The 14,921-nt window shown below is 40.3% G+C and overlaps 1 protein-coding gene across 2 annotated transcripts; it reads right to left on the minus strand.

Moving 5' to 3' along the window:
* Window positions 1-1,996: 1,996 nt before the first annotated feature.
* Window positions 1,997-14,911, minus strand: WDR53 (WD repeat domain 53). 2 transcript variants are annotated; one of them, XM_006054234.3, is made up of 3 exons: window positions 14,729-14,911; window positions 6,462-6,957; window positions 1,997-2,776 (listed from the first exon to the last, which is right to left on the minus strand). In XM_006054234.3, the coding sequence occupies exons 2-3, from the start codon at window positions 6,939-6,941 to the stop codon at window positions 2,180-2,182; spliced, it is 1,077 nt and encodes a 358-aa protein (XP_006054296.2). In that variant the 5' UTR covers window positions 6,942-6,957; window positions 14,729-14,911; the 3' UTR covers window positions 1,997-2,179. The 2 variants fall into 2 exon arrangements, with proteins under 2 accessions (XP_006054296.2, XP_044798937.1); XM_044943002.1 differs by having other exon boundaries at window positions 6,854-6,957; window positions 14,729-14,752.
* Between the last annotated feature and the right edge of the window lie 10 nt (window positions 14,912-14,921).

The following is a 14,921-nucleotide window of genomic DNA, read 5'->3' on the forward strand; positions in this document are numbered from 1 at the left end:
CTAAGAAGAGGTCACTTTGCATATAATTTTCACATTGTAAATTTACCAAAATATCAATAGTTGGTTGTAGTTCTTTGGGGACTGTAAGTTCAACCCATACTCTTCTTCCCTGAGAACTAGCTCCCTTACCTGTGGGGGCTCCTTTGGCAATACTGATACTAAATGACAACATCCTCCTGATCAGAGGTGACTGTATCAGACCTAGGCCCATGACTAAGTGAGACCACTTAGATTATCTTCAGGGCCTTGGAACTTAGACACTACTCACTCAGGTTCTGGAATTGAAAAAGGCTGCTGATGTAGCCCTAGAAGGCCATCTTTTGTCAGGTGAAAGAAGCAGAGATGAGTGACCACAGGGTCTGAGAGACAGAAAGTGTAGCTGTTTTGGTGCTTGACGGCTTCCCTGGTTAGAAATGTAGAGTCAAGCTACATTTTCATTCCGGGTTGAGAGAATTCTGCACTTCTACCCCCACAGTAAATTTCCCTTTTCACTGAGGCAGTCTGAGTGGGTACCTGTTATCAGCAACCAAACGAAGTTTAAAATTAATGTTTCAATCCTGGCTTAAATACTTCTTACCTTGTTCCCATAACATTATTAAAGCTCAATAGCTAAAATAATGTTGCACTTGAGTAATTTCCCAAAAGATTTCTCTAAAACCTCCAGAGATGGCCCCTGATTATTGGTCATTCCTGACATTTTAATACATATTAGAATCACTGGACAAACACAATATTACTATAATGTTGTTTTCCTTTCATAAACAGTAGCACGGAAGGGACCTTAGGGGATGTCTAATTCAACCTCTATACTTTCAAGTAAGGAACTCAAGGCCCAAAATGGCCAAGAGTTTTGCCCAGTTCTGGGATTAGAAACTTGTTTTTTTCTGTCAGTACTCAGACCAAGGTCCTGTGAATGGATATTTCAGGGCCAAGATGGCAGTCTCCTGGCTTTAAATTTCAAGTGAAATTAAACAATATTTATTGACTGCCCACATAATTGGTCACGATTCTTTTATTAATAGTTAATGAGTTAAAAAAAAAAAGGCTTCAGGAGTATACTTGTTTCAGGCATAGCTGGTTCTAGGCTCAACATTACTGTGAGGAGTCTCTCTCCCCATCCCTAGGCAAGTCTTTTCACAGGTGAGGCACCTATAGACTCACATCCTATCAGCTTAGCTACCTCAGCAGTAAAAGCCTGATTATTCTTGGACTTCTCTGTTATATGAGCCAATAAATTCCTTTTTTCTTTCCTTAAGTCAATTTGAATTTGGTTTCTGTCATCTGCAGCAAGCATTCTAAAATTGAGCTTATCAAAGAATTCTCCACAAACCAGCATAATGGTAACTAAGCAGATTCTCTCTTTAAATCTTTGAATATAAGAGTAGGCAGTTAAAGCAGAAGTTGAAAGAACATGCAGAAAAATCAGCAATCCAGGGCATGATGAAAACTCACTCTTGACACAATGTCTTGGCTTCTATTCTCAACCTCTTCTGCCTACCTCGTATCTTCTGCTTAGTCAGAGTTTCTGCTTATTCATAACTTCAGCTTATTCTTGGTCCCAACAGCATCACAGCCTGGATGGCTGCCTAATATCCTAAACTGATTTGACCCTGGAACACTTTTCTTAGAAATAGCAAAAAGTGACTGTCAGTATTCTGGGCTTTACACAGAATAAGCAAGAACAGGTTCCTCTTTCAACTTGGTAAATATCCTCATGACATCCTGGAGTTACTAATGGTGTCACTAATGCGGTGACCACATTTGGATCAGGATGTGAGCTCTCCTAAGGCAACAGGCTTGACAAGATAATGAAGATCCTTTGCAGGTAAGTCATCGTGCCTGCAATTTTCTTGGATCCTCAAGTTACTTAACATCTCTGAGTTTTGATTCCTGTGGTAATAAAATGAAGGAAGTCACCCACCTTATTTCATTCCACCTTAATGAAATGAAACACATGTAAAATGCTGGAGTACAATCAGGACTCAGTGAATATTCGTTCTCTTTCACCAAATTTTAATACGTCATTTACCATATGAAGTGTTACCCAATTATCTCCTTTTGCTCACATGTTATGGAATGCTATTATTCCACATATGACAAAGAGTTTAAACAAAGAATCAGGATTTTTTTTTTAACGTACAAAATGTTTTGCTGCAGTTTTTCAAATGTTTTATTGGATTTAAAATTCTTTTAAGGGATACACTGATATACAACTAGTTTGATCAGCTACCAATATATTTCGGTACCCCTTTATTTTTGTACTTAAGAGCCAGTTCACTTTTTCTCCATGTTCAATACTTAACTTTGGTAAAATTTTGCCATGTTCATCTTCACCTATTACTGAAGCATGAGTGTTTCCACCTTGCTTGGTGTAAGCTGCCCTTTTGGTTTTCTTCCTGTGAGTATGTTTGGTTGGACTCTTATGTTTTTTTTCAATTTCACTGCTTACATCCCACAGCTTTATCTTTCCATCATTCCCTCCAGTAAGCAGCAAATAGGATTCTCGCAGAAAGCAGACTTGGGAAACCCCCAAAGAATGGCCCTTAAATCCCAGTTCCTGTTCACACTTGACTCCCATCACCCTAAAGATTCGAACCTTACCATCTTCTGCACCACAACTAAAAACATTGCCACATGATGCCACAGACACAGAGTGGGCTAAGGCAGGGTTTAAAAGCTGACCAGGTGATTGTGGACTTTCCATTTCTTCTGTTTCATCCTCCTGTAAATTTGTAATCCAGAGTGGCCGGGCTTTCCGAAGGTTCCACAGCATCACCTTTAAATAAGTGGAAGTTACACAGTTAGAGTTCTAAATAGTTTGTTTCACGAACATGCTTATTCTGCTTCTAAGAAAATCACCAAAGTAGTCTGAGAATGATTAGCAGGATACATTCCCAGCAATATTAAGAAAAAATTCAGACAGCACCACAACATGCCAGCAGGATGCTACCCTGGTGCCAAAACTAGAATGTCAATGGGCAGTAAGGAAGGTGTAATTTAAAAACAAGATCCTGAGTAACTCTGGATCAACAAACCCTTTAATGTGTAATCCAAATTGTTACACAGATGCCAATTTCTTTAAGTCATCCTACCCTGACTGCTACAAGTAAAACTGAAAATGAGAAAATTTATTAATTTTAGCCTATGCTTGTTACAAGTAGAAACACCTATCAACTATATAAACTAAACCCAGAATCAAACCTGGATCTCCCACATTGGAGGCAGATTCTTTCCTGTCTGCGCCACCAGGGAAGCTCAATGCCTAGCATAGTACCTGTAGAAAAGAGCAGAAATTCTAAACCAGTCTGTTAATTTGACATCCTGGTATACTTGGCTTTTTACTGTTGTTCTCTACCATGATCTTGGACCTACTAAGTGGATTTATATAAAATGCGATTTTAAAAATATTTAAAACAAAACAATAAGTTCTGTGGATTGATTTTACTCCAGACTTCAGCAATTGTCTTCCTGGAGCAACCAACTTGAAAAAGAAAATATTCTTCATACTTTCAGAGCGAACAGACAGCTTTATTTTGCCATCTAGTACCGTCCCTGAATTATGGCTCATGATCTAAAAGGGGCACTAGGAGAAGCACAACCGTTCAGTCAAAAGCACAGATCTGAACCGAAAATATTACCACTGCTGATTATACCAAGGTTTGGTTTGCTATTCAAAGTAAGTTCCTTCAACGCATCCTATTTCAAAAGAAGTGACACTCAGAAGTGAATGCAAGCATATCAAAGTGACCCTGCTCAAAAATTTCTCGTACAAAAACCTTTCCACATAAAAGATTCATTTTCAAGGGAAAAAAAAAAAGGCTCTTCCACTATCTGGGTACTTAGGTTTTGGTCCTAGAGACTGTTCAAACTCCAGAAAGAAGAAAACAAACTTGAAACCATTTACTTTCAAATGTGGAAATGAGGGATAAAGAAAACCAGTGTGTATGCTACAGAAATTCATGATGGCTTCAAATTTCCAAATGTCCTTACAAGAAAAAACTGTATTGGAGTGGTGGGTTCACATGTATTTATTTAGTGTTATTATTTATACCTTAAAAATACATCATGAATATTATTTTGTGTCTATTTAATAAAAGATTAAGTAGTCTCAAGTGTCTTAATAAATCACACTTCATTCTTAAGGTCCCTGCTTCTTTGAGTAAGCTTTTTCTATTTAAACCTATCTAAATCAAAGGATCTAATTTTTATAATTTCTCTAATAACAAAGATGAGCTTCCCTTGTGGCTCAGATGGTAAAAGCATCTGCTTGCAATGCGGGAGACCCGGGTTCAATCCCTGGGTGAGGAAGATCCTCTGGAGAAGGAAATGGCACCCCACTCCAGTACTCTTGCCTGGAAAATTCCATGGATGGAGGAGCCTGGTGGGCTACAGTCCATGGGGTCGCAAAGAGTCGGACACAACTGAGCGACTTCACTTTCACTTTCAATAACAAAGATAGGTATGTTGAACTTATCTATTATGTGTGGCAATAATTCAGTTCCTGCCTTGAGATAAAACACCTTGTTCAGAGATAAATAACTCTTATCACTAATCTGATAAAACTCCCTTCCACTATTACACCTACATTCTTGGACCCCTCCATAAGCTGGCTATTCTTAAAGTTCAGAAAAATACCAAATAACCAGATTTTAAGAAGTAAACTGGAAGAAATTATACTTTCAACTCCAGTTAAAGAAGTTATTTCAGTCAGAAGTAATGACTGTACTATCTTAGTCACTTTTATTATATATTGCAACCCAATGCAGCAGTTAATCTATAGCGAATTTTTAGCAATTCTTGACAGATCAAAAAGCAAAAGACTTCTTTTCACAATATATTTATTTCCTAGAGTATTCTCTAACACCTGCCTGGCACTAAACTTTCTCATCTAGAACTGGAGGTAAAATGGTAAATTCTGGATGCCTGCTTCTTGTGTAATCTGTGACTGCTATACATCTACTTGGTTGACTGCCATGTCTAACGCAGTTAATGAACCAGTGATTGAAAACTGGTATAGCTTAAGGATGAATGAATGAGTAGTCAGAGACACTGTACAATCCGCCTACTTAAAACAGATATCTGACTGGTTGTGTAGGTCTTTCTGCCCAACACAGTAAGCAGATTATCTCCACTAGTGTAGAAAAATATAGATTTATTAAAGTTCTGGGCAAGACCTAGGAGTAGAAAAGGAATTTTGATGTCATGGGATCACTGTGCCCTGTAGGTGTAAAATTATTCTCAACCGAGGCACTACAAATTTTTGGTAGGACAATTTTTAATTAGGGGCTGCCCCAGCGCAGCAGGACATCCATTGATTCTTCCTAGTAAAAAGACCAGTAGCTTGGGGTGGGGGTGGCAGTCAGAGTGACAACAACTAAAATTAGTCTCAATTTATTTCTAAATTATAAGGAGGTGTGGAGGATAGAGGAGTGGCAAAGATCACTGGCCTGGAAGTGACCAGGAGTCTTACAAAATACTATAAGCAGCTGAGAAAGTAGATTAAATGCCTAGAACAGTGTTGGGCACACATATCATCTATTTAAATAAATATCTTTGGTGTTACAGAGAAAAAATATAGGCTTTGAAGTCAGAGAGATTGAGGTTTGAATTCCAATTCAGACCACTGTGGGAAAACTCAATTTGAACTTCAGTTTCCTCATTTCTAAAAAAGAAATAGTATGATCAGGGTGTGATTAGAAAGAAAACTAATATATATGCTGCTGCTGCTGCTGCTAAGTCGCTTCAGTCGTGTCCGACTCTGTACGACCCCATGGACCACAGCCTACCAGGCTTCTCCGTCCATGGGATTCTCCAGGCAAGAACACTGGAGTGGGTTGCCATTTCCTTCTCCAATGCATGAAAGTGGAAAGTCAAAGTGAAGTCGCTCAGTAGTGTCCAACTCTTAGCGACCCCATGGACTGCAGCCTACCAGGCTCCTCCGTCCATGGGATTTTCCGGGCAACAGTACTGGAGTGGGGTGCCATTGCCTTCTCCCAAACTAATATATATAAAGCAATGTAAAGTGGTAAGTGACCACCAAAGGGAAGCCATGCCTATTCTCACTCCAGTGATTTAGAGTAAAAACAATAATAGATCCAGGCCCTCTAACTCTTTTTTTTTAATTATAAACTTTATGGAGAGTGGGTGGGTGATAAACTCTGTATTTAGCATGGTCCTTTGTTTAAACAGATGTTTAGAATCAAATATTCGAATTCTCATGTTTTAGGAATGTCTTAAAGCATAGAGAAAGAGTAAAACATTAATAATTACTTTGTTAATCTACTAGACTTTGTCAAGTTAGCATTAAACATTCAGTAGACATAAAGTTTACGGTTCCTAAATACATAAGGCATGTCAGTGGATAAAAGAAAATGCCAAGATATATTTAGCCCGATCAATAATTTGATTCTATTAGCAAGTCCCATTTAGAAATTACCCATGTACTCTCTGCAAGACATCACCTGCATATCCAGTCCACATGACACCAGGCTCTGAGGCCTTTGAGGTCGAAAAGCTACAGAGGAACAGATATTGGAATGTCTCTTCAGTGATCTGCTAATTTTCTTATTTTCCAGGTCTAGGATTTTGATTGTTCCAGAGTCATCAGCAGAAGCCAGCAGGTTTTCAGTTTCATTCAATGAAAGACAGTTGATTTCTTCTTCATTCACATGAAAATCGTCCAAGGGTTCTTTAAGAGACCTGACATCCAGTATGCTAATGGCTTCTCCATGTGAGGCATAGAGTTTGGTGGGGCAGGATGGAGAAAATAAGACGTTGGTAACATCCTCTGCCCCTTGGAAGCACGTGTGTCCTAAAAGAGTCCCATCTTCACCCCAAACCACAAGATCCCCACCTTCTGCTCCAGAAGCCACTAGCCCTTCTTGACTTGCATTCAGGCAGAGAATAGGAGAAGAATGTCCACCAGTCCACTTGACTGCCATGATGACCCAGGTAACTCTGTGAAGAGGGGGGAAACCATAATCTCACATTTTATATAAGAACTTCGTAAGACACAAATATTTCATTTAAAAAATAAAAGACATCTAAAAAACTCAATCAATAAAAAAAGACATTTGAAGATCAAGCCTACAAAGCCTGGTTAACACAAAACTGTGGCTGGCACATGCCTACATGTGTTTTCCTTGCAATCAGGTACCCAGGTAAGTCTGGTCCTCCAGCCTTTGATGTGAGGCTCACATAGGAATAAACAATAAATACACTTATTTTAAATTAAGAAAAGTCTTTTTTAAGAAAGGACCACACAATCATCAGGTTATATCCTTTGTCTGAATAATGTTTATGGAAAATGGGCCCTGGAATTAGACTCTTTGGGTTTGAATAGCCCTATTACCTATCAGCTGGGCAAGTTACTGAATCTATGACCCACTTTCCTTCTTGATAAAATGGGGGTAATAATAACATCCATTTCATAAGATCAGAGAAGATTAAATGACACAGTAAATGTCAAGTGCATGTAACAATGCCTGGTATGTAATGAGAACTCAACAAAAGTATTATCATTGTCACTTTGGTTACTTTTATTAGGCTAGTCAAAGTGGCATCATATATATTACACCAATGGTCCTCAAAGTATGGTTGCCAGCAGCACTAGAATCACCTAGGAACTTATAGAAATATAAATTATTGGACCCCACTCTGCTGCTGCTGCTGCTGCCAAGTCACTTCAGTCGCGTCCGACTCTGTGCGACCCCATAGACGGCCTCCAACCAGGCTCCCCCGTCCCTGGGATTCTCCAGGCAAGAACACTGGAGTGGGTTGCCATTTCCTTCTCCGATGCATGAAAGTGGAAAGTGAAAGTGAAGTCGCTCAGTCATGTACGACTCTTAGCGACCTCATGGACTGCAGCCCTCCAGGCTCCTCCATCCATGGGATTTTTCAGGCAAGAGTACTGGAGTGGGGTGCCACTGCCTTCTCCGCGACCCCACTCTAGGCCCACTGAATCAGAAACTCTGATGTCAGCACCCAACAGTGTGGTTTAACAAGCCTTCCAGGTGATTCTGACGTATGCTAGAATTTGAGAACCTGTTGTTTTAGTCGCTAAGCTGAGTCCAGCTCTTTTTGTCCCCATGGACTGTAGCCCGTCAGGTTCCTCTGTCCATGGGATTTCCCAGGCAAGAATACTGGAGTAGGTTCCTTGTCTAGGGGATCTTTCTGACCCAGGGATCAAACCCATGACTCCTGCATAGCATATGTGTTCTTTACCACTGAGCCACCACGGAAGCCATTGAGAACCTGTACTATACCACTCATCATCAGGGGAACTGGTTAAAAATGCAAACCCTTGCGTCTTCTCATTGGAGACTAATTCAGTACATTATTTAATTTTATTCTCAAAACAACATTTCTGATTGGTATCATTCCATTTTACAGATAATTAAATTGAGTCTCATAAATTTAAAATAATTTTCCCAAAGTCACCCGTTCAGGATTTGTACTTAGGATCTAAAATAAAACAATCCTAAACTTCTAAATAATGAAGACCTTTTTATAACAATTCTACTTGATAACAGGTTTAACCTGTTAGTATTTGAAAGTACAGAAAATGACCAAAAGCTATTAATAATTCATTACTGCTTCTAAATATACTCACATTTAAAAAAAATCACATCATCACCTACTTGCACTTATATAACAGTAGTGTTTATGTGCATTATTTAGATTCCTGATATGCTAGGCAGCCCGCTTCTTTAAACTGGAATTGCCACTTAATACTACCCCCTACCTTAACTATCTCCTGCTGCTGCTGCTGCTGCTAAGTCACTTCAGATATGAGTCTTTTGCGATCCCTCCCCCAACTGGGCTATAGCCTACTAGGCTCCTCTGTGGATAGGATTCTCCAGGCAAGAATAATGGAGTGGGCTGTCATGCCCTCCTCCAGGAGATCTTCGAGACCCAGGTATAGAATGCACGTCTCTTATGTCTCCTGCATTGGCAGGCGGGTTCTTTACCAGTACTGCCACCTGGAAGCCCAATTACCTCCTGGGTAAAGCAAAAAAGGAAACTGGGGCAATTTATACAATTAAATGATCAGACAAAAGGAAGCAAACAAATCTATCTGGACAAATTATATTTTTCATTCCACAAGACAAAGGAGAGTTTATCTACTAAGAAACTGCAATAGTTGCTTTAGTATTTTCAGATATAATACCTGAATTTAGTTCAATTGTACAGAGATAAATTTCCAAATACTGTTTTGAAGAATAATTTAATCTACTTAAAGTTTCTACTCCCGACACAAGTTTGTTTCCTCCCACTTTTAGTCACACACACATACAAAATCACTAACTACTAGACTGCCAAAAACCCCCACTGATCTAATAGTAATCAAAGTAACAGAAACACAATCACAAAATCAGATATAGCAATTTTCATATACAAAACAAAGTATAAAAAAGACAAAGATACATTTTAAAAATTTTAGCAGAAGCACTCAATTAGTAAACAGAAAAAACTAAATAGAGACTGAAGCAAATACATTTTAAAGGTGAGGTTTGGAGAGGAAATGACTCAGGCAGATAAAGACAGGGAACTCTGGTGATTTGATTTTTGCTGACAAGTACTGACATACTAGTTAAATAATTTTCCACCATAATCAAACCAGTCAATCCTAAAGGAAATCAACCCTGAATATACGTTGGAAGGACGGATGCTGAAGCTGAAGCTCCAATACTTTGGCCACCTAATGCGAAGAGCTGACCCATAGGAAAAGACTGTAATGCTGGGAAAGATTGAGGTTAGGAGGGGAAGAGGGCAACAAAGGATGAGATGGCTGGATGGCATCATCTACTCAAAGGACATGAGTTTGAGCAGACTCCGGGAGACAGTGTAGAACAGGGAAGCCTGGCATGCTGCAGTCCATGGGGTCTCAAAAGAGTCGGACACAACTGAGCAACTGAACAACAACAAACCATAACAAAGACTTTTGCCAAATGTTCCAGATAAACCAAGGAAAAAGGACACTCAACACAATTTAAAATGAAAGATATTAATATTTAGGCTTAGGAACTATTCTTTGTGATGACTATTGACTCATATGATAGAGACAATATCCTAACTAAAAATATGAATTTTGAATTAATCATTGAAAAGGCTATTTAAGTTACAAATAGTTTAACTATGTAAATGAATCTTTAGAGTATTGATCACTTATTCCTAAGTCAGAGTTTTAATTTTTCTACAGTGAATTAACTTTAAAGTCTAGAAGTCTGCCCTCTACAGTTTTAGGATTTTGTGTCCATAAAGGTTTTGGATCTCTGTTGGAATATTAGGTTTTTCACTAAGAAAAGGCAGGGTTTCCAGTACTTCTATTTCTCCATCATAGATCTACCCACAGAGGACCTAAGTAAGGCTGACTTGCAGACACAAGTTTTAGGTTTTCTTCCTAATGTAACTCTTTTCCAGAAAAAGTTAATTCAATTTTAAAGATACATCTAGTTAAACTCTACCCCAAAGTGTAAGAAGTTAGGCAATAAATGAATTTTGCTCTTCAAGAGATTACTATAGACAACAATACAGTTCCTGTAAAGTTTTCATAATGGAAGCAGTAGTAACTCTTGGACTGTTATTCCCAACAAGTCCAAGGTCAGTTCTACCTTAATGTCTACCCACCAGAGTAAAGAACAAATGAAACTTCAGGCAACGGCACCCCACTCCAGTACTCTTGCCTGGAAAATCCCTTGGACAGAGAAGCCTGGTAGACTGCAGTCCATGGAATCGCAAAGAGTCGGACACGACTGAGCAACTTCACTTTCACTTTCAAACTCTACACCACATGGATAATATTCACTGATTACCCAGCTAGTCAGAAAAATTAAAATAGAGACCTATTACAGGAAATAATAGGAAAAAAGAATTGAGAAAGCCCCAGAAATCCATACATTCTGAGGCATTTAATTTAATCACCTAGAGTACTGATCAGGGATTCAACCAGTATAGCCCGCCACCCAAATCACTTGTTTACTTAATCTACAAACGTGAAGTTATTTGTTATTATTTGAAATATTCAATCAAAAAGTGTTCATCAGACTGCTGTGGTAGAAGGTAGTGGGAAAAATTAACTACATATGGGTTAAATCAAAACAATCTTTTAGTATTGAGTTGGCAATCTGCTGTTTCTTGTTTTTGTTTTACTGGGACTGGAGAGCTACCTGGAAGTAGCTAAGTGCCACTATCTCCACTCAGGTATCAAGTCAACAAGCTTCTCTTCTCAAAGGTAGATGCCTAAAGGGTCAAGATTAGAGATCTCTTCAAGAAAATCAGAGATACCAAGGGAACATTTCATGCAAAGATGGGCTCAATAAAGGACAGAAATGGTATGGACCTAACAGAAGCAGAAGATATTAAGAAGAGGTGGCAAGAATACACAGAAGAACTGTACAAAAAGATCTTCACGACCCAGATAATCACGATGGTGTGATCACTGACCTAGAGCCAGACATCCTGGAATGTGAAGTCAAGTGGGCCTTAGAAAGCATCACTATGAACAAAGCTAGTGGAGGTGATGGAATTCCAGTTGAGCTATTCCAAATCCTGAAAGATGATGCTGTGAAAGTGCTGCACTCAATATGCCAGCAAATTTGGAAAACTCAGCAGTGGCGACAGGACTGGAAAAGGTCAGTTTTCATTCCAATCCCAAAGAAAGGCAATGCCAAAGAATGCTCAAACTACCGCACAATTGCACTCATCTCACACACTAGTAAAGTAATGCTCAAAATTCTCCAAGCCAGGCTTCAGCAATACGTGAACTGTGAACTTCCTGATGTTCAAGCTGGTTTTAGAAAAGGCAGAGGAACCAGAGATCAAATTGCTAACATCTGCTGGATCATCGGAAAAACAAGAGAGTTCCAGAAAAACATCTATTTCTGCTTTATTGACAATGCCAAAGCCTTTGACTGTGTGGATCACAAGAAACTGTGGAAAATTCTTCAAGAGATGGGAATACCAGACCACCTGATCTGCCTCTTGAGAAATCTGTATGCAGGTCAGGAAGCAACAGTTAGAACTGGACATGGAACAACAGACTGGTTCCAAATAGGAAAAGGAGTACGTCAAGGCTGTATATTGTCACCCTGCTTATTTAACTTATATGCAGAGTACATCATGAGAAACGGTGGGCTGGAAGAAGCACAAGCTGGAATCAAGATTGCCGGGAGAAATATCAATAACCTCAGATATGCAGATGACACCATTCTTATGGCAGAAAACGAAGAGGAACTAAAAAGCCTCTTGATGAAAGTGAAAGTGGAGAGTGAAAAAGTTGGCTTAAAGCTCAACATTCAGAAAACAAAGATCATGGCATCCGGTCCCATCACTTCATGGGAAAATAGAAGGGGAAACAGTGGCAACAGTGTCAGACTTTATTTTTGGGGGCTCCAAAATCACTGCAGATGGTGACTGCAGCCATGAAATTAAGAGACACTTACTCCTTGGAAGGAAAGTTATGACCAACCTAGATAGCATATTCAAAAGCAGAGACATTACTTTGCCAACAAAGGTCCGTCTAGTCAAGGCTGTGGTTTTTCCTGTGGTCATGTATGGATGTGAGAGTTGGACTGTGAAGAAGGCTGAGCGCCGAAGAATTGATGCTTTTGAACTGTGGTGTTGGAGAAGACTCTTGCGAGTCCCTTGGACTGCAAGGAGATCCAACCAGTCCATTCTGAAGGAGATCAGCCCTGGGTGTTCTTTGGAAGGAATGATGCTAAAGCTGAAACTCCAGTACTTTGGCCACCTCATGCGAAGAGCTGACTCAATGGAAAAGACTCTGATACTGGGAGCGATTGGGGGCAGGAGGAGAAGGGGACGACAGAGGATGAGATGGCTGGATGGCATCACTGACTCGATGGACGTGAGTCTGAGTGAACTCCGGGAGTTGGTGATGGACAGGGAAGCCTGGCGTGCTGCGATTCATGGGGTCGCAAAGAGTCGGACACGACTGAGCGACTGAACTGAACTGAACTGAACTGAAAGGGTCAAGCACAGCAATTAGTCATTTCCTATTGTGAATTAGTTTAATTAGATAATAGAGTCCTTTCTTCCAACACCTAATGAGATTATGGAGTGTGGGGATGAGGAAGGTGGGGTACTTTGAAAACATTTTTATGAAGGGTGGAGTGCTAAGATGGAAGTTGTAAGCAGCCAAAGGGCAGAAAGAAGGTACTGAACATGGGGGGAGGGCACATGGTCCAGAGGGTGATGAGCAGGCAAGCAAGAAAACAGGAGGTAGTGATAAAGGAAAGCTTTTCCTACTTTGAAGTCCTACCTGGGCCACTTGGGGGTACTTTGCCATAAAAAGTCACCTCACTGACTGGACTAGATTCATTTCATCAGATCCTTCAAAGGCTCTCCCTCACTTATACCAGGGCAAACAGAATAGAGGCCAATGTCTTTAATAACCAAATGCTCTCTAAAATACTTGCTCCTGTCATATCTCCATGTATCCACTTGTCCTTTTCAAGTGATTGTGCCTTTAAAGCTGTTCATTCTGTCTGTTCTTTGTCACCTTATTGGATGGACCGACTCTGTCCTTGAAGATGTAAAAGAAATTTCAGTGCCTTTCCAGACAAAACATGGACTAACTTCCTGGGATAGTTGAAAGTTGAAAAATGAATAATAAATTCCCTAGCCTGAGGTTTAAATAATATGATAGTCACTATCATTGTAATAAGTATACTGGTCAACTTTTCTTCACACATTTCAGTTTTCCAAAGTGAGTGGTTGAAGGGCTGTGGCACTGACACCAGTAAGAAAGAAAAGAATCTGGGTGACTAAGCTTGGAGGAAAAAATATCTAGGAAGAAGGGACTGGCAAGTAGTAATCAAACACCATTTATCAGAGAGTAGAGATGGTGGGTGCTGTTCTTTTGTTTTTACTGGAAAACAGGAAATGGATTATTCACAGCAGCAGAGCTTTCGAGAAGATTCCTTACTACATAAAGGAAAGACAGTGGAATTGACTACTAAGGGAATCTGTGAACCCTATTATTTTAACAATTACTTCGCAGTGTTGCTTTGAGAGTTATATACTCTCTCCCGTAAAGGGCCCCAGTAGATTGCCTGTCTTACATGACGGTTATTATTTTCTCTTACCGAGCATTCTTTAAAGGCTGTCGGAAAACGTTCTGGCCACCTAGGAAAATGTAGTATGACTAAATAATGCTGAAATTCTTTCCCTTCCAAATAGTGTTCTTAATTATAGCCTCCATGTCATTCTCCCTACTAGAATGTCTAGTTAGTTAAAAACACACCTCAATTAGCCTACTAACCGGTGGGTTAGTAGGAAAGACTGGGAAAGGCCATATTTTGTCCAAAATAATGTAGCACTTAAAGAGCACTTTAAGGTTACCCAAACATGGGAGGGGAGCAGGAGGTGTTCAAATGTAGCGACCTCTCACGCTACATACAGGCTAGCACACACGTTCTGATAAGCACTGATACTAAGGGAGAACAAGAGGGCCTGACCAGGAAAACACGACCTCAGATGCCGAAGGAAAAGGAAGAAGATCTAACTCAAACTGAAGGTGGCGGAGCTAGCACTGGCTAGTAAGGAGAGGGAAGTTTCCTGCGTTAGGTTGGAATGGTCAAGCAGGAACGCAAATGAGTCAGGTAAACCTTATAGGAAAAGGGGACCAAAAAAGCCGACGCGAGGCCACTAGATCAAGAAGGATGAAAAGCGGAGGACAGCCTGAAACCCACCCGCGCCAACCTCATACCTGTGCTCCCCGCTTCCCACCAAGGCGCCTGGCGATGACCTCACCGGCGGGCGCCCAATCCCATCTAGCGTAGGGCGGGAGGCGCCGCAGCCAAATAGTCACATCCGGGGCCGAGAGGAACAGCGCGAGCTGGGCGTGCGTCCTTGCTTCGTGCCCTCAACCCGCATGGCGGAGCCACGGGCGCGCCGCGGGG

This window comes from Bubalus bubalis, chromosome 1 (genome assembly GCF_019923935.1).
Source record: "Bubalus bubalis isolate 160015118507 breed Murrah chromosome 1, NDDB_SH_1, whole genome shotgun sequence".
Lineage (NCBI taxonomy): Eukaryota > Metazoa > Chordata > Mammalia > Artiodactyla > Bovidae > Bubalus > Bubalus bubalis.

Bases quoted from the DNA above. Each gene is read 5' to 3' on its own strand.
- WDR53 (XM_006054234.3), bottom strand. From the start codon at position 6,941: ATGGCAGTCAAGTGGACTGGTGGACATTCTTCTCCTATTCTCTGCCTG. The intron at 2,777-6,461 runs GTGATGTCTTGC...ACTTATTTAAAG, and splicing joins CATGTGGACTGGATATGCAG to GTGATGCTGTGGAACCTTCG.